This window comes from Nothoprocta perdicaria, unplaced genomic scaffold, assembly GCF_003342845.1.
Source record: "Nothoprocta perdicaria isolate Ctin4 unplaced genomic scaffold, notPer1 scaffold_11, whole genome shotgun sequence".
Taxonomy (NCBI): Eukaryota; Metazoa; Chordata; class Aves; order Tinamiformes; family Tinamidae; genus Nothoprocta; species Nothoprocta perdicaria.
In genome coordinates, this window is record NW_020454205.1 from 6976079 (window position 1) to 6999570 (window position 23492).

The 23492-nt window shown below is 46.2% G+C and overlaps 1 protein-coding gene across 1 annotated transcript in view; it reads right to left on the reverse strand.

Moving 5' to 3' along the window:
• LRRFIP1 (LRR binding FLII interacting protein 1) overlaps positions 1-18475 on the reverse strand; it is a 28649-nt gene extending 10174 nt beyond the window's left edge. The window contains exons 1-10 of the mRNA XM_026047740.1: positions 18437-18475; positions 17821-17865; positions 17260-17310; positions 15053-15100; positions 12349-12405; positions 10585-10665; positions 9660-9704; positions 7433-7510; positions 2087-2119; positions 757-882 (exon numbers count right to left, since the gene is read on the reverse strand). Of these exons, the coding sequence (XP_025903525.1) occupies positions 757-882; positions 2087-2119; positions 7433-7510; positions 9660-9704; positions 10585-10665; positions 12349-12405; positions 15053-15100; positions 17260-17310; positions 17821-17865; positions 18437-18439 (567 nt within the window). The 5' untranslated portion in view covers positions 18440-18475. The remainder of the gene's footprint in view (positions 1-756; positions 883-2086; positions 2120-7432; positions 7511-9659; positions 9705-10584; positions 10666-12348; positions 12406-15052; positions 15101-17259; positions 17311-17820; positions 17866-18436) is intronic.
• Positions 18476-23492: the final 5017 nt, after the last annotated feature.

Here is a 23492-nt window from a genome sequence, read left to right on the forward strand (position 1 = left end):
ACTACAGCAGGCCACATGGGCTGAGCAGATCAATCCTAGCCTGCATGCTTGCCATTTCTGGGCTAAAAGTTCATTCCATTTCTACTCTTTTTGACCTTGATTGTTTTTTCCTCAAACCAGCAAAAATAAAAATAAAGCTATCTACCACTCAGATTTTTTCTCAGTGGGAGGAATAGTGGATTGAATAGCTACTTATTGATCAAATGTGTCTAAATAAGGCATTGGGAATTAATTATGAAATAATCCCTCTGCAGGCTGGTAGCTTTCCCTCAAGCTAGCACCCAGAAGGCGTGCAGTGCTACTTGCATCACTTTCAGCCTTGCATCACTTTTCCACGGACGAGTACAAGATGTGTCTGTTCCGATCAGTCCATCTGCTGCTGGGCATCTACAGCTTTACCCCAAATTTGGGGCAGTACATCACAGCTTGCCAGCAAATTTACAAAGCTGTTCGCTATGTATTTACAGCATATAATTCATTTTGTCATGACTGCCAAGAGGGGGGAACATGCCAGTTATTTTTTGCTAACAGACCTGAAGGAAGCTCTCTCTTTAACAGTAATGCAGGAGGCAGCTCTCATTAGTGGTAGCACCATCAGTCCTCCTTCTTACTGCCTGCTTCCACGCACAACAGTGGGAACAGCAATACACCTTTGAAATACTTTTATAGCTCATCTACTTAGAAAATAATACAGATCATAAAATTGGCCAAAATAACCATTCCTAGCGACTCATGCTGTTGTGAAATACGTCTCACCTTTATCTCTCTAATAGATGCCTCTGTATCGGCTGAGATGGAGGTGTCCCCGCTGCCTCTCCGTGACGAAGTCCCACCCAGAGAAGCTAAGGTAGCTGCTGATAAGCTTGAGACAGAGCGAGCTCCCTAGAATTAAAATGCAACACAATTAACCATGGCTATGACCTTTTTTGAGATTTTTAAATATACACATAATGCACGGTGTGAATGTACTTAGAGACAAATCAGCAGTTTTCTCTTTGGCACCATCAGTGATATTGCTGCAGAGCAGATGGATCATCATTAGGTGCTCAGTTTTACAAACCAGCAAAGCAGAAAACAGCCAAACTAGAACCAAATCCAGCTTCTAACAGCAAGTTTTACGTCCTCTGTTTTCAAAAAGACATATGTAGTCATTAATCACTGGAACACGTCTGTGCAACTTTGGCAGTCCCAAATCAAATCAGAAGGAAAGGACCCAACAGCAGTTGTTGTCATCCAGGTGTCTAAAACAACCAGAAACAAATCTGTGCCTTTTATATCATCCTAATTGCCATCAGCTGCCAGTGCCACATCACAAGCCAGTGACAAGAGCAAACCCAGAAGAACAAGGGCTGCTGCTTCTCCACTGCTGCTGCCCCCTCAGCACTTTAAGGCTTAGCAGCAGATCAGAGAAAAAGGAGCCCTGCACTTCCACATTACACAAACTTGATTAGGATGTAACCTAGGAAGCAAATCAAAATTAGGAAGCAAATCAAAAGATCAAGATCTACCAAGAGAAAGTAATGGCAAAAGACTGATCTGAGGCATTTAAACACTGCTGTACCTCTAATAAGAGTCTGTATGGCTTGGCTTCTGACTATTAATCAGGCTGAACTTTTAAGAGCTAGAATCATCTTGCCAGGAGGCATTTTTAAAACTTGTCCTGTTAAATTATGTAGATACTTTGGATAACTCAAATTCTTCTCCTTTCACACGTATCTATGTTCTCTGCAGCAGCAGCCTCATTAGCTGTTCTAGCATACTGGGGGTTCTGCACAGAAAAGGCAGCTTTTCAGTCCTGCAGCACCTTCTTATTTCTAATATTGCATAAAGACACAAGTGAAGTTTACTAAACATCAGTGTTTACACAGCTGAAACTGTTTTAGGCTGAGCTAAGCACTGTTGAAGGTCACCTACTTACCTGCTGATTGCCTTGAAAACAGTAACAGGAGGAGGCTCTAATCATCTGAAGTCTTACCCCACAATGTATTTTTTAAAATATTTCTATAAATTCAGTGCAAATTTTACTCTCCAAAGAGAACATGAAGAAATTACTGCTACCAGAATAATTCCCTAAGATTTTTCTTACCTTCTCAAAGTCTTTTTCTGGCCTTTCCTCGATCTGTAAAACAAGTATTTAGAAGAAATTATTAACTAGAAGATGACAGTAAGAGATCAGAAAAGCAATTCTTAAACCTTTAAAAGTCTTTGTTAGCAGCTTTTATCCATTCCAAGAACAACACGTTCACTTAGAACAGTAGCCACCAGGCTGGCATCTTAGGCTGAAAGTCTGAACAGTCCACCTGCAGTTTCCTGGTGGCACATTATTTTAAATAGAATACACATATGGATAAAAATCTACTACAAGGTTTTATTATGTAAGTCAGAGGAACTGCCCTATCCATATTCTTCCATATTATTTTCCATATCCTACATGTTAACATTTCAAACACTCAGATGATGCTCAGTCTGGGAGCAAACAAAACAAGGATTAAAAACCTACATGAGCATTAACTCAAGTTTTGAATTGAAAGCTCAATAATTTACCAGACCAAGATGAGGAAAAAAGAAAGAAATGAAAGAATAAAACCTCAGAAAAAAAATCTTCTCTACTTGTAAGAAGAGGACACCTCTGACTTCACGCAAAGATTGAAGTAGGGCTGAGACTACACAAACTAATCCTCAAGTAAAGTGTCAGAAACCTGGTTCAAAGTCCAAATACACTGAACTGTCCACTGAGGCTCTTGGGTATCCCCTGGAATTCACCCCCATTTGGAAGACAGCTCTTCCCCAAACCACTCTCAGAAAAACAAAGAGCCAAAGTGGCGGTTGGAAGGAAGAAAAGTTAGAAGCTCAGAAATGCTTTGAACATTCAAGCAAAATTACAAGTTAAAACGTAAATATAGGGGAAAACACACGTAACCTGGAGAGGTTTTTTCCCTATGGATAGGAACAATCCTTTCAACTTTTTACTCTTCTGAAAGTGAGCAGAACATTCAAGTTTCCAAGGTTTTTTTTTTTTTTAAATCAATGTTTCAGCCTGACAGGGTATTTCATACACTAAAAAAAAAAAATCCTAATGTCTAGCATTAAGAAAACAAATTTTAAAGCAGAATAATCTCATTTAAAGCACTACATATAGCAGTATAATAGAAATAGTGCTTTAAATAGACAGAAACAGTGAATGCAAGTAGACACTAACGTACAAAACAAATTTAATTCTCAATTTGGGCAGAATAAGAAGAGAAGAGCTACTGACTGCAGGTACTTCTGCTCAGTCCGCCAAGTGAAGTGCCTTTAGCTGTGCAAGCAGCCTGATGTTCTCCTGCCCGCTGCTCCAAGGGGCACGGTGGCCAAGCCTGACGTGACACTGTTGTCAACACCAAGTTGTGGCAGGACAACCACACTGTGTGTTGCCACACACAAGCCAACACACACACACACCACGAGTGATCTCCAGGAACTCAGGTACAGGTTTCTGCCAAAATGCACACTGTGGGTTTAAAAGAGAACCAAAAACTCTGTTTTGCTTAGTGGCTAATGAGTCACAGAACGTGCTGCCATTTCCTAAAAGGAATGTGCAGCCTCAGGCTTTCATAAGATCACGGAGCAAGCTTCAGTATTGCTTTAATGACACACAAAGGCGGTCCGATGAAAGTTTCCCTTTACGAAGGGCCGAGCACTGGCACAGCGTGCGGAGCCCCGCGGCGGCTCCCGCCGGCCCGGGCGAGCTTGCCGGGCGCCTGCTGCACCCGAGCCCCACGCGGCTCCCAAGGCGGCGCCAGGGCAGCCTCGCTCACCGCTCCCAGGAACATGTACAGGTTTCAAAAAACACCACGCATTTCCTTTTCCTTAGCAATGCCCCATTAGGTGCCTTGAGTTATACACTCCAAAAGCACATTCTCAAACAAGGACCACCACGACCAATTATTTTTTCAATGTGAACACTTAAAACTCTTTGGAGAAAAGCCAGTTTCCCCTCTCTGTTTCCACTGTATATTATTTGGTTTTGACTCGGCTCTGCAGTCACATATTCACTGCTTCCTCAGAGGAATTGCCTTCCCAGCCACCAGAGGGAACTCCAGGTTTTCCACCTTTGCTGGGTCTCCTATAAACACTTGGGTACTTGATGCAGAAAGGAACCAAACCAAGAATGTTCAGCAAGAAATGCTTTGGTTTTCCTTAAGTCAGACCAAGTTCTGTCCAAAAATACCTACCTTCCACATCATCAAGCAATAATGAAGGATAAACTTTAGAAGACTGAAAAGCCACCTCTGTTTCACAGCCCTACGTCCTTGGTGCAACCTCTTGCACAAATTCACTGGCTTTTGAGATGTCCCATAATTTGGTCACTTGACCCCTCAGCATACGAGAAAGGAGAAGCCCCAACCCACTCTTTTGCAGAGGGAACAGGCTGCTCTCTGCATCCCAAACCACCAGCACCAGCTTAGCCAGGAGCTTAACTCCATCACCTATATACAGAAAACACTGCCTATATTTTCAGAGGTAATAAAACCCAGTCGCTGTGCAGCTCCATCCACCTTTGTGCACTCAGAATAACATCCCTATGAGAAGCAAGGTCCTGGCTCTGCCAAATAAAAGCAGATCCTTCCTGGGCTGGAGGCAGCATAGTGTATTTTGCAATGGAAAAACAGCCCACCCCACAGAACAGCTCTTGCCACAGACAGTACTGAACAAGGAATGGTTTCTGCAAGCACTGGCACTAAACAGCATCCCCACAGCCAACATCAAGCAGCTGATATAAATACAAGATTATCAGCCTGATTAGCTGCACCAGGGCACATAGCATCCCCAGGGATCCCTGCATGGTTTTCCAATCACGAGAGCCACCTGAACACTGACAATTAGCATTAAGCCTTTAAAAAGCCAGCAGCAAAAACCCCTGCTGAACTGCCAGCGCTCAAGTGGATGCGTCAGGAGGATCCTCACCTCTTAGACACGCCTAGCAGCAACCAAAACGCAAATCCTCCCTCCTGGAGACCTAGAGCTAATCCCAGCCCTGTCAGTGGCTTGGCTGGTGCATGAGCAAAAGGGAAATCTCTTGGGTGTGAAGGGGAGACAGCAAATCTGCAGCACAGGCCTAAGCATGGCCATACAAATTGCTGCTGCCTTCGTTTCCTTTTTGCAAGAGCAGGACGAGGTGCTTGCAGCGCCAAGCTCCGCTCTGCTCCATGGCACAAGGCCCACACACCTCCACAGTGGACTTTGCCCAGGAACACGGGCTCTCCCCTAGGATTTTTTGTCTTCCTTTGCTCAGAAACACCCCAGATTAATCCTTCTGGGTTGTGAATCTGTTTTAAATGCTGTTTTTCCCTACCAGCTGGTTTGGTTCACTTCAAAAAAATCCAAGTATTCATAAGAAAAAACGGTCATCTCGGCCAGAATACACCAATAGCTAAGGTGCAACGTTGGCTGCGTTTGGACAGAAGAGCTTGACATCTACTCTCAAGCATCTTTAGATTCACATTTTACTCCACGTTTAATGCTTTAACATTAGGTATTAGCTACAATAACTACAGGGGTAGCAGACTGTTCCCTTTCCTTCATCCTCCACCAGGCATTTCAAAAATAAACTTGCATTTAAGCGTGCAAATGGCAAAACACGTACAAAGCAGAGTCAAGAAAGCAGGTACCTTGGCTTACTAAGGGCAAAACCAACTCATTTTTAGGAGTCAGCAATATTAAAGCAGCTCAAACGTGCACAGAGCCCAGCAATCACACTTCGCCATGTTAGCAGAGCTGTCCCGAGAGGTTTCTCGCCTTCCTTTAGGAAATCCAGGCGGATGACACTTCCGGAGGGCGCGAGGGAAGCGCTAACCCGCCGAGCTAACCGGGAAGGCCCCGCTCCCTTTCAACATCCTCCTGCCACGAGGCAGGATTCCCAACCGGAACCGTTACCAAAACGCCGCGAATCCTGCACCAGGAAAGGGCAAGGTGGGCGATTCCTTCCTGCGAGCCACCGCCAGAAAGCAGGGTTCAACACAAGGGGAAAAACAGGGAGGAAAAACAACCCGGAGCTGCCGGATTCCCCCAGCAGAGTTGTGAGGAATGCTGTGGTGACACTCGGAGCTGGACAGAGTGGAGTCGGGTCCCTGCAGCGGCGCCTTTGGGACCTGCTGCTGCGTTGCCTCGAGGCCGCAGAAGGAACCACGCGCTCCATGCTCTGCAGTCAACCCCTGATCCAAAATTAAAACAAAACCTCATCTGCTATCTCCTTGCAGCCTGCATCCAGCTGGGCACCTCTCCAGCCTCTCTGCTGACCCAGCAAACCACCTGCACCCGCTCACAACCAAAATGCAAGGGCAGAATTAAAAGGCAAAGCAGCCCTTATAGCTCCCAGGAGGGGCAAGCTGCATTTTGTTAGTGCCCTAAGCAACTTGCCCCAATGACCCCCATCGCTTAGGAAAACACGCAGTGGAAGCTGGTTGCAACAGAGGTACCCGGCTCCCAAAGAGCTTGCTTGGATTTCCTGCTTGTTCTCGTTGCTTTGGGCCATGGAGATAACAGTTTAACTGGAGATAACAGTTTTCTAACAGGCACACAACTGCAAGAACTCACAGGGACTAATAAGAAACATGGATCTACTTACAGCCCGCTAGCTGCCATGCAGTGTCTGATGAAACTCCTGAAGAGTCATTTAAAAAGCAGACACAGCCTTTCCTATAGGGACACTGACACACGAAAGCAGGTATAAAGTGAGTTGCTGTTGCAGACTGTGTGTATTTATTGCCCAAAAATGCACCTTGCAGCTCACAGTTGCACACAGTGGTGGCTTCCTAAATATCCACATAGCTGTTTTAATTGCTCCTTAAGGCAACATTTGCAGCTTTTCAGCTCCAGCTCCTCAGCTAGCAGCCAAGGCAGTGGGAGGCTATCACTGGAGAAGCATTTTGCATGCACCTGTTTGTGGTATTGCCCTCCTCATCACTTCTTGGTTCTGCCACGCTGCCTATCTGCATTCCACGGCGTGCACTGGGTTGTGAGCCCTTCGCAACACAAAGTACGGCCACTTTTGCAAACTCACAGCAACACAACAAACTGCTTCTGAATGCAGAGAAACTCAACTCAGCGATAACCACAGTAAGATCCTGAGTTTTCTGATATTAACCACCAAAGCAGATGCAGCATTAGCATCAACAATGCTGATTCTTTTCCACACCACCCCTCCCATGTGCCTCGAGCCTGACTCCCATTTCCTTTCTGCAGAAGTGACAAGCAGCTTGCTTTAGGCTCCTGTGGCAATGTCTTTTTTACCTCCTGGTTTTGTAATTTTTCATCTAGTTCCCCCCTTTATTTTAAGCACTGCCCTGCAAGCCTAAGACCTACCTCCCAAAGGCAGGCAGCCTTGCACACACAAAGACCTCGGAGAACAGGAATGGAACAGCTTAAAGGAAAGGAAAGCAGAGGAGCTCACCACTGGACTGGCTCGCGCGGAGCTGGCTCTCGAGGACGCCCGGGATCCCGACCCCAGGTAGCAGCTGTACTCCGAAGGCTGCCGCAGATTCCCAAGAGCAGCGGGCAGAGAGAAGAGAAGAGCATTAGAGAGGGAAGCAGCAGAGGAATCGCGGCGCCGCGTTGCAAGTTAGTCCCAAACACCATCCCGTGCAACCGGAAAAGGAAGAGCAGTTAAAGTGAGAGAAGAGGTATTTGGGGGATTAATCTGAAAATTGAGACAAGCAGTAATTCCAAGGGACAGACCAAGCAGAGGTTGGATTCCATCCCTACTGCCTCATCTCCTGCCAAAGGAAGAATTAGTCCTGAACAGCAAATATCCAGTGGTGGTGCAGCAAGCACAGGGTCGACTCGTTGCTGGCAGAGAACATGTCTTTATAACCTTCGGAAACAGGCAGTAAAGAATGGAAAGGAAAAGCTCCCAGCATCTGTGAAACACAACTAAATCTTTTCCTGCAAACAAATATTCAGAACTATTCCTATTTTCCCACAGATTTCAGAAGGTATTTTGCAGCTTTACCCGCACTGTTGCATGACCCAGGCTTGGTGGATAAACACCCAAGCACAGACATGGGAGGGAAGGTTTTTCCAATACATTCAGCACACCCGTGGGTTAACAGTCACCTGACACACACTGGGACATGATTTTTTCCCATTCCCAGCACCGCAAGGAAACTGCAAACATAACCTCTGTACAGAGGTTATTTTGGCTGTCACACTTATGTTGCTCTTTGCTGGTACGAAAGAAAGGAGGCCACCAGCCTCTTGGTCTAATGATTTTAAGAGCTATTCCCTACCTATTTGTCAAGGCATGTACTTCAGAAAACTGGGACCAAGCCACCTAAAACACTTGAGAGCTTCTTTTAGGGACAGTTATGACTGTTTCAGGATTATCCAAGTGATGAAGTTTAAAAAAAAAAACAAACTTGCTTTTGAGATAGGTATCTTTGTTTTTTAAAGGTTTGTACAGCACATAAGGGGACTGAGGCAGTCCCCAGCCATGTCTTTCTATGCCTTACATCAAGTGACTTTGGCTTTGTGCATCTGAATGACTGCACTTCATTTCACAGGCAAAAAGCAGCAAAATTTGGGCCTGTGCGCCACGACATTCACAACTATTTTCAATCACAGCCATTTCAGTTCTGAAATAATGAAAATCAGACAAATATTTAGGTGTGTCATGTTATACAGCACCGAGGCACTGCTGCCCATGCAGACCTCCCAAGCGGATCCTCATCGCTGCATTCCCCAAATAAAAGCAAGGCAAGGTTGGGAAACTGGATGTAATCTGCAGCAGGGGGGCAGTAGCAATAAGTGGCACAAGCCACAAATCAGTTAAATTGTGAGGGAGGGCAGGGCCTCCTCCACACACACACACACAAGAACAGGAGCTCTGCAAACATTCATTAAAGCTGCTTCCTCCAAGCTGGGACAATTACAGCTTTTAGAGTTAAATTAGCAACCGTGCTCTGCCTGGAAGTTTTTCTGTTGTTCTCTAGGCTTTGGTATTTGCTTTTCTTCAGATAACCAGAAGACAGTTCAGCAAGAGAACAAGCAGGACTTCCACACGGCTCAAGTGAAAATTAATAGTCCCTAGCCCGTCATTCCGGACTGGGGCCAAGCTCAAGGTGTTCCTCACCCCTTCCTTCCCACTACACACAGAGACAAGGGAGCGGATGGGGCCAGGGCAGGGGGATGCAGGCAGGGGGGTCCTTACGGCACGGGAGCTGGGGGCGCTGCAGCGGCGGCTCCCGCCCCACGCGCTCTCCTCCTGCACCGGCACCTACGATGGAGAGGCAGGAGCAGCATCAGGGCAGGCCTGGCCGAGGGGCCGGAGGCACGGGGTGGGGGACACATGGGAGCGAGGACCATGGATGTGCATGGGGATGTGGCCTGGGTGAGCCCCCCACACGCGCCACGTTCCCCGAGTTGGGCCGCCCCGTGCAGCTCATGCAAAGCCCAGGTTAATCCCCTGCCCCTGCTCTGCTGCTCTTGTACCCATCCCCAGGCCACAGCAGCATCGCAGCCTTGCAGGGATAGAAAGGAAGATCCAGCAAAACGTGAGCATCACACAGGCATCGAGACAGGTGGAGATGGTGGAGACATGAGCAAGGCACAGGAACCAAGCGTGAGACACAGGGGCCAAAAGCAGCGTCCGTGCTGGTGGTTAGGGCATTAGGAGGACCAACCCGGGAGCTCCTGGTGGGCTGAGCATCGCTGTACAGCAAGGAGGGCTGAGGAAGGCAAGCACAAAAACCTTTCTGTTTGGAGGAAAAAAGTAAGGAAACACAACAAAAGGTGCCTAAGGCAGAGTTAATCTCGGTCAGGACTCACAGGGATAGGAAAGCTAGAAGAGGAAGAAATGCAGTACAGATAATAGTAGTCATCTGTGCCCTAAAAGCAACAGGTCTCAGCTGGCCAGACTGCGAGTAGAAAGCAGACACATGCGTGTTTCCTACAGGAAGGGAGGACCCTGCAGTACCCAGAAGCAAAACACCACAATTTAATTTTAGGTTGTTAATGTGTTATTGTGTCGAGTCCATTGGTGCCTAGCAGGCCGCCAGGAGGGCTGCTCCTCCTCACTGCAACCACTGCCTGAAAACCGCTATGGGGCTTTGCAAGCCAGAGACACCGAGGTCTGAGGGTGCTCCGAGTGCTCCACACAGCTGTAGGGGTGCGTTTAGTAGGAGGTAAACACGCAAACACCAAATCACTCAGGACGGAGTTAGGACGAGCAAGGCAGAGCGCCCGCAGGCAGCCCCGCTGCCGCAGCGACGCCGCGAGCAGGCCGTCTCGAGGAGCACCGAGAGCTTCAGTTAATCAACGTTTTGCACGTTTTCCCACAGCGACTTGGTCAACAGCAAATAAAGTAGCTGTGGGAAAGGGAGGAGCAGCAAAGGAAAACGACTTGTGGCCTTTTTAAAGCAGTTTTCCATGGCTCGCTCCAACCATTATCAACAAGGTGGGACTTTTTTTTTTTTTTTTAAACCTCTCCAGTTCAGCTAGACTCTCAACAACTGGTCTGAATTATTTGTTCCTAAAACATAGCAGGCTGATTAATCCAAACAGACAAAGCAAGCAGTCCAGGCCAGGTAAAACCAGGGGGCAACAGACCCAGTTTCCATTGTAGGAAGAAGGCTGGGACATGGAAGCATAGCCACTGTTGTGAGGGCCCAGATCGGAGTAGTACGAAGCCTAGGAAGAAAAGAAAACCTTGAGAACTCGGCTCTATAACATGAAGTTTAATTCATATAAATGGAAAGCAAAACATTAGGTAGGTGCTTACGAACAGTGAGATCCAAAAGACATAATGCAACTGCAGCAGGGAAACTAGCTTAAGTGTGTGAAAACCACATGATGTTTCCATTTGTAAAGCTGAAACTTTTGAAACAAGGGAAAGGACTGTCCTTTGTACGTACAGCATCCTACGCCTTTGATTCCTTTTCCTATGAAAAGGGCTCCAGCCCCCAAGGGCTCTTCTCCCTCTCTCCATTACGACCCATGAGAAGATAATCTATGATGACACTTCTTGTACAGGACTTAGAAGATGACAGACCACGTTTGAAAGGTGCCTATTTGTTTTGTGCACCTACGTTTCACCATGACTCTAGTTAGGTGAAGCCATTTAAGCCTCCTCGTTGAGCCAGGCTCACATGACAAGGTTTCCCACTGCAGCTTGTGACCCAACTCTCCATTCTTACCTGGCTCCATAGAGTGGTTTTACATCTGCACTGTCCCTTCAACACCTCATGTTTAGCCAACACTTACCAATGCCTAGCAGAAACCGGACCCAGATCCATTAATAAAATAATAAAACCCATAAAAGTCAGGCCCTGTTTCTGCAGGGGCCCATTCAGCTACTCGCTTACGAAGGAAGCCCACTGAAGCCCATCGTATGCTCAACATGCAATGCTCAAACACTTACCCAAACGCAGCCCTAAAATAGCTTATTTTTCCTCTTAAACTGAGAGCTTTAGTCTGCACATTATTAAATTTCTTTAGGTGTCCTGGTAGCATAAGGATCAACAAGCTCCAAGCTTTTTGTCTGCCTTTGGGAAGGTAAAGGCAGGAGGGGGGAAAAGGAAAACACTTTTCCTGAAAGGAAATGCATTTAAACAAACTGCACAGAACTGCAGCGTTTGAGGGAGGGAGGCAGCTCCTGCAGATGCTGAAGATCCGTGTGCGGGAAGGGAAGGGCTCATGGTGACCCACACACGCTGCACTCAGTAATGAAGCTCTTTGGAGAAATATTTCTAGAAATCAAGTAAATCAATGATAATAAAGCCCAGTTTGATGGTAGCGCTTTCACAGGCGGTTCAGCTCTGTGGGAATTACCAGCAGCTCTAGGATATGGCTTATAAAGGAAAATACATGTAATTAGGCAAACTTAAAATATATACAATTATAGAATTTTAAAATATGCAAAGGGGAAAATCCAAGCACCAAATTGCCCTCCACACGTGCAGATCTGAAGACACAGACACTAATTACACGCGAGGACTGGGAGTTTCAGCACTGGGCTACTGGAATAAAGGGTGCACAGCCCAGCAAGCCAGTGTCACATTGCCGGGAACACATGGAAATCCCCACACTGGCTTCCAGCCAGGGATCTCTCGCCACAATTTAACTTTCACCCAATTCTGACAGCAAGGTTAAGGGATTCTGCCCTGCGAGTTTCACTTGTGTCAAATTCACAGGCTCCTTTTCCCACTCTGGGCCTTTTTCTTTTAAACAGATTATTGCCGTATACAACAAGCTGCAAAGCCTGGGATGTGCAGGACAGGAAAAACCTGCTTTACCACAGAAAAGAATTTGCTAATTAGCTTTAAAGGCATTAGAGAGCAATAATTCTTATAGGAATATAAACCATCTACTAACCCTGCTAGATTTTCTACTCTGGGATGATCCATACACATCTTCCTCATAACCATTGGTCTGTTGGGGAAGAAAAGGAGAAAGAAAAAAAAGGAGAGAAAAAAAACTGAAACAAACTCGAAGAGAGCATTGTAATAAGTGTCATCCCATATGAAGAGCAAGGGCAGAGGTGGCACTTTGAGACGCCCAGCAACAGAGGTGCAGAATTAGAGCTTACTTTCAAACAGACCCCAGGAAAACCTCAATATGATGAATATTCTGGGGTCTGTCTCTACCCATAAGCCAGCCAAAAATGTCAAGGATATGCTTGCTTGCAAAGAGTTCAATTCATTTCTGTATTTCACTTTTTTCCCCCTCCTTAAAAAATTCAGTTTAGTACACATGTAATACTGTATGAAACCTCTTCTATTTAGCTTTCTGCAACTAATTCTAACCAGGACCATCTGCCACATCCAAGTGTTTTGTGTTGCAATCCAAAGATGAATAAAAGGTTTTTAAGCTGCTGAGCTGTCTCCTATCATATTCAATAACGATACAAATAGGTGTTCTCTGGAAGAGCAAAGAGGACAGAGTCCACAATTCTTAAGTAGGGGAGGCCCCAGGGGAGCAGAGTCTGAGATAAAACAAAAAAATCACTACCATGTAGCCTGCCGTTAGTCTGGAAAGAAAACATGTGAAGATGAGATGACAGGTGCCAAAATCACCTATCCTGACAGCAACAGAAGCTCAGATTTCCCCCATCAGTTCACTGTATTAGCATTGCTACGTGATGAGGCTTGCTCTAATGTAAAGAACAAGGAAGACCTCCCATGATTTTGGCAGTGGAAATTTAATAATAAATTTAAAATTAAAATCTAGATGTTAATGTATTCCTGAAGTGAACGCAGCAGCTCCCTGTAAGCCAATTTACCCCTTTTCAGCACCACTGCATATCTAAGTGCAACCTCGAGCCTTTTTCTAAACTATTCCTATGCAAAAGTCTTGATTTTTGAGGCAGCCTATTTAATTATTCCCCTCTCCACACACTAGTCCTCATTAGTTCTCACTGTTACTCAGTTTTGGCAAACCACCTCCTATCACCATCCGTGTTTTCTCGCTAGCCTTGCGTGAAACGTCCCCTCTCCACACAGTCAGACAGAGCAACAGAGCGCCCTGCAGAACCAGTTTCTCCTCTCCAAGCAGGTGAAGCTGTTTTAGGTGCGAAGACACCAGAGGAGAGTCACTGCAGCTGTATCTTATTCTAATAGAGTGGTTTTTTTGGCTAATTGTGCATCAGTATACAAAGGCCTGACCTTGGCCAAGGCTTCAGGTGTCTTCTGGAAACACACCAAAGGACTTGTACTCACATTAAGAGTCACATCTCATGCTTTTCTTTCATGCAGTTAAAGAATTACCTTGCTTAGCTAGGGCTACTAAACAGAACTTTCCACAAATGCAGATTAACTGTTTCTCCCACATCTGCGAGGCACTTCTGAACACCACGATTTATTTCACCCCAGCACCCTGTGGACTTCAGGCTGCCCAGTCCAGAGGCTCTGCAGTCCAGCCCACTCCTCTCGAGGCCGTCACCACCCCTGGGAGCTGCCCGGCTCACACTCACCACGGCAAACGCTCCTCACGTGGCCTTTCCCACAGCTCCAGGTTCTGCAGGGTGCATTTTACCTCGCTGACCTTTGTCCCGTGCTACATTAATGTTACTCAGCTGATGACAATCTTCATGAAAACAGCAGCAAACAAGTCTGTATACTGCAGAGGCCGAAATATTCAGATTTTACTTGTTGTCCCTTCATAGTGTTATAACTGACCCTATTCTTCTCTGCTTTCCTCTCTAACTTTCATTCAGGTTCAGCTTTCCCATGTGTTAAGTGCTCTATTTATTTATACAGGCACTAGCACTCATTATCCACAACTACTTGTAGACCTCGTGATCAACACTGATGTGCTCCATTGCCACAAGCGCCTTTGGAGATGCAGCTAATCTTTAGCATTTCATCATCCCAACATAACACAGCTCCTCCACAGATGAAAACTCTGAAACTCTGCCATTTGCAGCACGCCACACATTGCTCTGGACAGCTAATTCCACACCCCAACCTGAAAGTGAATCCAAGCTCCCATTTCCCCACAGGATGCTACTTCATCTCATGACATTGAGATGAAGAAGCATTTAACTAAAACCCTTGATTTTTTTCCCCCCTATTTAAAGCTTCAGCACCCTTTGGTAGAAGTAACATCTTTAAAAAAAATATTACTACTATATATTACTTGCCCTCCTGAAGCACTGCTAAATTAATCAGCTACTCAAATGCTGCTATAAATTAATGCTTGCCCATTACCTTGATATATGTAAAACAGTACTGCTCCCTACATGAAAAGATGCAGCTTTTACTACACAAATCCCATTATTTATTTATCTCTGTATCATGTCAAAACTCAAGTTAGGATCCGAGTTCAAGATGATCTTTAAATACAACATTGGAATTTGTGAGTGCTTGGATTATACTACGTTTTGCCAATCAAGGGATACTCAAGGGATACTCAGGATATTTTTACACACCCAACAAGTGCAGAGAGCTGCACTGTATCCTTGACATCAGGCTGGCTGGCTCCTAGAGCCCAAACACTTGCAAATATTCTCCGGGTCCCTCACAGCAGTTTTGCTTGCGCAAGAAAACGCCTCTGTAGTGCAGACAGTCAAGATACATACTGCTTTGGAGTAGCTCCTCCTTTTGGTCCTCTCATTCTCTACTCCAGCCTGCAGTGAGATTAAGAATGCAGGATGAAAAAAGATCAACCAGTTTACGTGGCCCCAGATTTAGGCAAGCATGCAGATCACCATGCAAAAATCAGTCCTGTATTTCTGCAGTTCTGCAGGAGATGGTTCAGTAAACACGCGTGAAAACGAAAAATCAAATCACATCAAACTCAAGTGATCAGTTAAAGAATATTTCTGAAAGTGATGATAGGACTGTTAAATTTAGTAGCCGCAGTTACCATTATTCATGCTCGCTGGGTTAAGTCAATCAATAGAGCTACCAGCTGTCTATCCTCAGCACATCAATACAGCCATGCAAAATCCAAACGCATGTGAACTATTCCCATATATAGGTCACCCACAAATAGATTCATTGCATCTCAAATTTGACATAGAGCAGGGAATGAAGAGGGTGAGAAAACTAATCAGCTGCAAAACTGCTCTCCACAGCCTGCTTTTCAGCACGCTGAGAAGGACACAAAAGCCGTTTCACTGCAGTAAAACCAACAGTCTGTCAGTAGCTTCATAAAAGCACCACAACCACATTCGCTTCTGGGGGGAACAAGACCCCAGTCTCCACGCGGGGCTGTCACAGGGGAGCTCTGCTCACACCATGAGGAAACTTAAAACTGAGTGTTAAGTCATTAAGTCTCCATTCCCTCTCCGTGTCCTCCTGTTCTTCCAAGGAGCCACCCTTTATATATTCCGATATATGCAGTGAACACACTGTGTGGTCTTATTGTCAGCCACACAGTTTGGTTTTATCCATCAAGGCAAAGATGGAAAGCTGGAGACACAAGGCACATCTTTTTAGGCAGCAGATTTGTCCTGTTCCCTTGGCTACATCTGTTCAAAGTGAGTTTGGGAAGGGTTGATACCTTTTTTTTTTCATGCTGAAATACAGACCAGGTAGACATACCTGGTCAATGGATGGGCAGACTGATAGAGACAGAAAACACAAGCTGCTCTACCCTGTGCTGTGGTAATTACAGAATTGGATCTAGCTTAGGTCTCCCGCATCATTCGCTGCTTCTCGTATGATGCCCGTGTCAGGGCAGCACATGAGAAGCAGGGTCTTGACATCAGAGACCACTAAATACCACCTGCTGCCTTTGGGACCATCCTTATCTCAGGCCAGTTAGCACAAGTGTTAGTTTCTGCTTCACAGTTAGTTTTTTTAAAACATCCACTGCAACTTCCAGACTATTCTCACCACGGGGTAGGCACTGGCATATTCCAGGTGAGACTGACCAGGTACAAGAAGAAAAAAATCAGAATATAAAGGAAAACAAAAAGAAATGACAGGAAGCAGAGGGGGAAAAGCACAGAAAAATAAATCCTGTTTAAATAATGTGGATAATGCTGGATATGTTACACAAAACCAGAAACTTCAGCTAGCAGAAAGACCAAGGAAATGGGCACAAACTACCAGCAGTGAGTAGAAATCCAACAGTATTTCCTAGGAGATGGCCTCAGATTAGACAGCAGCCCACTCATGTAGGACAGCACAGGGGCTTGCAGTAAAACGAGACTGAAGAGCTGGTTGTCTCATGCTCAGGATGCGGTTTTGGAGTTTCCCTTCTCATGCTCAAGAATCAAACAAGGGGAATTTCCAAAATACGAGAGGCAGGATGGGTTTGCTAGCTTCTGAACGAGCCACAGCCAAGCTAGCAAGGACTCTTGCTCTGTAAAGGCTCAGGGCAGCCAAAGGCAGCTCTGCAGGAGGCACAAACACCTTCACATCAGCATCCCCCAGCTCAAAAGGCTGCTGCTTATTGTTGGGTGGCTTGAACCAAGCAGCCAGCATGGCCTAACTCAGGTGGCTTTCTAGCCATCTCAGGTGGCTTTCCAGTCCACGTTGATGTTTGCAGTGCCACAACTGCTCACAGACATCTTTCCCTCCAAAATACTTGCACAGAATCTCCATAGGAGAAAGAAATCAAAAAGAAAGATGGCACTACGGCACTATGAATAATACAGGCCTTGTTTGCTTTAGAGAAACATGACTGATGATCCAGATTTATCTTTCCCTTCAAAAGGGAAGGCGGGAATGTGGAGGGAAGAAGCTGTCAGAGCACTAAAGCTGCTGGCTACCCAGCCTGGTGGGACAGGAGGACAGTGACTTCGCTGCACACCCATGCACTGCACGATGTACCAACCCGGAGGCTTCCACGGCTCCCCACGGACATGCGCTCATCTTCATCCGAAGCCTAGCGGGAGGAAGCGCAAAGACAAGAAAACAATGAAAAGAACAAAAATTACAGGGGGTGAAGTAAACGTAGGTGATTCTGGTGAGACAGAAAAAAAAACATAGGGAAAACGCTGTAAAAAATGCATTAAGTTATAAATAGAAAGTAAAAGAAATCATACAGTGCCCAAGAACCGCTGTCAAGCACTTTTCTACAGGATGAATTACGAGCTTGCTCAGGTCCTCCCTGTTCCAGGCGTTTGGCTCACAGTCTGAACAAGTGAACTTTCAAAGCTCCCAGCAGGTCATTTCCCACCTCCCACCTCTTTAATCCCAGGCATTTGCAGAAGTTCCCCAGCCCATTTCATCTGGCTGGGGAGAGTGCCACAAAAGCACTAAATGGGGTTTTTCTTTTCACATCATTAGTCTTTGGGGGCTGCTTTTTCTTGCAAAAAGAGAGTGTCTTTATGCACTTTCGCGCTTTCTTAACATGAAATTGAGCTCTAAGGAACAAGGAAAAGCAAATACTGACCGAGGCATTTCTCCGGGCTCTACGGGAATAACGCTCACTGTCTTCCTACCAAGGTAGCAGAGAAAAACAAAGAATGAGGCGTTGAAAGGAGAGATGCAGCAGCACAGCACTGAGACACACAGGGAAGCCTCACACATGCCCAAGAGACAGCTTTCAACCACATAGCAGAAAGTAGCACTAAGCCAAATTAGGAAATAAATATTTCCTTCACTTGTGACCCCAACTTTGCCCCCCTCCCTTCCACACACTTTTGTTAAATTGGCAGAAAACTGGACGCAGCAACTTCATCTATATCTCCAAAAATGACTGCACACTCTAGTGCCTCTGCCTCTGGGACTCAGCACAGCTACAGTGCATTTGCAATCAACCTTTCCAGTCTACAGTCCTTCCAAACATGTCTGGAAAAAAACTATTTTATTTGAAATAATTCAGCAGGGCAACTGCCACTGCAGGGCGCGATCCAGAGAGGGGCACTCGGGCCACCTCGTCCAGGCCAGAGGCACCTGAGCTCAGCTTAGAGCCTCTGCAACGTGTCGCGCCGACACTCATTAATGCTCTAAACCGACCAAGAAGTTCACCAGGCCAAAGCTGCGTAGCTACGTTGACCAAGGCCTACCATCCATTGCTCGATGTCGCCCCACTTAGTATCCAGACCATAGTATTTCTACAGACAGAGAAGGGAAAAAAAGAAAACAGTTTAGCTGAGAAAGGCGGCCAGCACGCCGAGACATGCAGTGCGGGTTAGTGCCGAGACGCAGCATCGCGTCCCTGACACGGGTTAGGCAACACAGCAAGGAAGGGCCACGGGACACGGCCCAAAACCCCTCTGCCCGGGCAAGGAACAGCTGCCCGCGAGCAGGCCGGGCTTCCCAAGAGCTGCTTGCTTCCCAGCACTGCCAAAACCAGCAGCAAACCCCTAGCGCGCTGGGGCAAGGAGCCAAGAGCGTAACGAGCCTCGGATTCCTGACCCATTTCAGTCAAGATGCATTATAATGGATCCGAACGCACGTTTGCGGGATGAGAAACGCTGTCAAACCACGTTTAGCATACAGATTTACCATGCTGGGAAAGCAAGTTGAATAAAATACAACTAATCTGTGTGTATTCTTATTCAGCATTTTTGTAGTTCTTCAAAGCTCCTTCTCACAGCACAAGATTTTATTTTTTGCTTAGACTTCCATCATCTTGACAGCGGTTCAGTGTCACCCATGGGGAGGGCACAGGAACCTCAAGGATGTGCTCCCCATAACAGGCTACACTGGAAAACTCCCCATATTTTGGTACCCAGTGTGCCACGGTTTCCTGGAAGAGAGTTTCTCCCAATTTGTTTCTCCGATCCTGTTTTCTGTGCCTAAGATTTGAGGCTTCCCACTGAACCTGCGTCTCCACCAGACAGCAAACTGCAGAGATTGGCGAATTTTGTGGGATTTTTCTTCCTCCCCAAACACACATCACGAAACTTGTCTCAAAGAATTTGCATTTATAACTGTAACATGCTTGTGTGAGGGGAAAAAAGTAACTGGACTAAAAGATAGTAATCAGCAAAAGGAAATCTGGCTGAAGGAAAGAGAATATGTATTTTAGAACTATTTTGAGGTTTATACTTTGGAGTTCATGTCATTGCAGAAAACGTAAGTCTATACTTGCCTGTTTTCTCCAAAGCAGGAAGAGGGAGGAATATCAGCAGTCACAACGTGAGATAGTGATCAAATTTGGAAACTTGTTCTGAATTACATTCTAAATTCAGCACTCGCTCAATGGTATTAACAGAATCTGTCTGTCTTTGGCCTTTAAAAGCTCCACTTACTAATTATTAAACTCAAAGAAACATCTAAGCAATTTGTTTGATCTTGTACCAGGTTATTCCCACTTTAGGCTTTTTCTTCATTAAACAACAAGATGATTTGCATCTTAAGATCATTTTTCTCCTAACAGCTCTGAAGGGAGGAAGGCCCACGACAAAGCCAAGCACACACAGTTGTGCATGCAGGACAGCAAGGACAGACCAGGCTGCACAAGCTCCTTGAGGTGCTGTCAGCTTCAAGGAGACTTTAGGAAAGGGAGCACAAAACAGCCCAGCTCAGTAGGAAAGACACTGGAAACAAGGGTTTTAGCCTAAAGCAGGAATAAAATTCCATGTGCTCACTTCGCTAGAAGCAGCAAGAGACAACAGCCCAGCAAGGTAATTAACCACATCCCTGTCTGAGGATGGAAGCACTCCCTTCTCCTCCCCACAAAGCATTTATGTACAGGCTCCAATACATCTAGCACCCCACAGGGTGCTCAGCCAAATGCACTTGGGTGCATTTTTCCCCTCCAGCTTGAAGCAACAACTGTTACTTGGCCAACATTTTCTTGAAAGCACCCAGAGGAGTTACCTCCTGGCCAATGGGTGCTACACACCAGCACCCTGCAGACCATGAAACCGCCTGTTACTGGGTACAGCACGTCCTGGCAATGGCCCTGCATCCTTGTTTGGGGCTCAAACACCTCAAACATGTTCCCAAAGGTCACCTTCTCACTTCACCTTCCTCACAAAGTTCAGCTCCACTTCCAGGCTTTTCCTCCATCATTTAACACTAGATAGCTCCAAGCTTGTTATTCCCAACTACTTATATTTCTTCTCATAAACAACTACCCTCTCTTCTTCCCTAAGAGGCCTTCTATGAATGATGGCACAGGTTAAAGGAAGAAGTTACACTTATCCATTCCTTTGGTTGTTATTTCAGATTTCTTTGCTCGCCTTAAGCTCTCTTCCACCCTGAGAAGTGATATTAAAATTTAATCATGACATTAATACCATTGAGCGAGCACTCTGGATCCGATCCGCTTGCCAAGGGCCAGCAATGCTTCTATACTTGCAAAAATCGCTGCAGGATGCTGTGGGGTTAACCCGTGTCTTACCCACGCCAGCACCCTAGGAGCCAACCACCACATTGCCTCCCACAGGGCTGCACATGTGCCAGAAGATTCAATTAAATCAGTTCCCATCAAGGAGATCGATAACAAGCCTGTTGATCCGTGGGAAGACGTTAATTTGATTCACTCAGTTCACAGGCCACCAAGTTAATGATGTTGGGATTGAATACCACAGCAGATGATTTCAGCAGATGAGTGTGCTTCTCCATGGGGCTCAGAGCATTGCCAAGCAGCAGGCAGGCAGCGCTAGGGCAAGCTGGTGACACATGCGGTTACTGCTAACTCGAGCGCCAGGATAAAACAGGCAGGCTTGGGGTTTAGGGCACGTGTATCATTCAACAAGCAGCAAAACCTTCAATGAAAAAGACCATTCTGTGAGGGGGAAAAGAGCAGACTTAAAGAAATAAATGCTTCTTCCTTCCCTGCAAAAAAAATCTATTCTCCTCTGGAGGTGCTGCAGGTTCACATGCTGGAAGGACAGAAGAGCTAAACATCAAGAACCCTTGTCAGCCGTCACGCAGCAAGGGACCCCAGTTACAGCTTGAACAGCATCTTTGTTAGCATCGAGAACCAGGAGACTGCTGTGCATCTTCCCTTCTTAAGAGGTTTTTCCAAAGTGCTGTCAGGCCTGGCAAGGTGAGGAGATAAAACCACATGCAAACAAGCAAGCGAGACCGAGCCCTACCTTCTGGACTTGATAGATCTATGGAAGAAAAAGGGAGAGGAAAGAAACAAGGAAACAAGAGCGAGCATGAACAAATACACAGCAAGGCAGCATTATACAAGCTAGTACAAAGGAAAAGTCATTTATGCACAATGTACAGCGACACAGGAATGCAAGGAAAAAAGAAGTTACATCCAAATTCTCAAAAGTCAGGTAAAATAAAAGCAGCGTTTACATTCCAGGCCTCTGTGGTTACCTAAAAAGCAGTTTTTCTGTTCAGGTACTTGATGTCGAGCTCCAAGCAGCCTTCACTTGACACCAGGCAGGAGAAAACCCTGCTGCGAGCTGGGAGCTCCTGCCTTCCCCCCAGCATCTCCTTAAAAACACTACACGCTCCAGGGTTCACCTGGGAAGAGCATTAACCACAGCTCACTTTTGCTGAAGGGGAGAACTGCCTTTGACTGTTCAGCTTTGTAAAAGCCACCCGCAAATAGAAAACCTGTTTTCCAAGCTGCTGTCTCCTTGTGCCTCTCCTAGCGTTTCTAAGGCAAGAGACCCTCCCGGTTTAAGAGCACCTGGGGAGTCTGATTCAGAAGGGAAGTCACAGCTTCATCCATCAGCTTTGCTGCCAAATACCTACCTTTCCATCGGGGGGGGGGGGGAAGAGAGAGAAACAAAAAAACCCAAACCAAATAACAAGGAAAAAAATCAGGAAAAGAGAGAACACTGCTCTCAACCCCTTCCCATCTCCCAGAGAAGCCCTGAGGATGGGTAAATACCAACCCCAATCCTGGGAAAGGGCAGGTCGCTCCAGCTGCAACCTGGGCTGGTCAGAGGTGGCCAGGCCCTGGGTTTGGGGACACTGGGACCTACTGCTTTCCCCTGCTCTTCTGGGACCTGCCAGGTCCATTCCAGGAAACAAGGAGGCTCCTTTTGACCGCTGCCTCTAAAACCTGCTCAGGTCGCCCTAATTGTGAGGGGCAACTGCAGGGTGCAACCTGCTGTCTTGGCCGCTAGACTCATCACCTCGCTTACCTTGTGCTAAGCGACAAGCTAAGCAGTTAGGTAGTAACAAAAGGCAGAAATTCAAGGTGTGCTGAACACAGCCATGCCTTCAACACTGCCCTGCTCCTAACTCTGTGCGTCTTCACACCAGGCACGTATGAAAGACCCAGGTGAGGCTTCCCACACTCCCAGATTCCTTCCCTGTCTGTGCCTCCACCTACTAGCCTAGGAGGCCCTGCCCTCCCTTCCTGCTCTCCCCTGGGGCTGCCAACCTTGAAGAACAACCTGGAGAAAACCCACCTCAGAGAACACCAGTAACATGTTTTACTCCAAATACAACCCCCAAAACAAGGGGGAAAAGCCTTGCCTCTGGAGGTACAGGCTCATCTGCCAGGTGACCTGGCATGCAGAGTCTGGTCTGCAGGTTAAAGAGCGGGAGGAGGAGATTATTCTCTTTCCCTCTTCAGGCTTAATATCAGTTTAACCAGTGGTCTCCAAGTGAGCATCCTCGAGGAGACATTTAAACCCCTCGCCACCAGATTTCTTAGATAATCTCACATTTCAAAGCTAGGATGCAAGTACTAAATATCCCCCAAAAAGCAGGCCGCTATCATCAACAGTCAGGGTGCCTGCCATGAGCTCCAACTGCACATCCCTTTTGAAAGGGAAGAAGGTGCATAATAATTTGGCCAAAAATTAATTTAATTTGAAAACAGTCACAGGAGAGAGTACTAAAAACCTCTCAGCTACCCTGTGTTTTGTTACTGGAATGTCTTTTGTAGTGCCAAATGAAATTTCAGTCAGGTCACACATGTAAATTCAAGATGCAGAATTTACCCAATTATTCTGTGATGACAAAAATGAAGCCCAGATTGAGTTCTGCAGCACTAGATGGTGGACAGGAGAGGAGCCAATTTCCAGTCACCAAATCCACATCACTAAACCACACCTCTCTGCTGCCAGCAAGAGCTCTACTGCCCTGTCTATAGCTCCTAATGGCAACATCTGGAAGCTTTTAGCCCAGATCAACAGTATATATTCTCCAGCACGAGCAGCCTGTCAGAGCATGTACATTGCTCCAAGC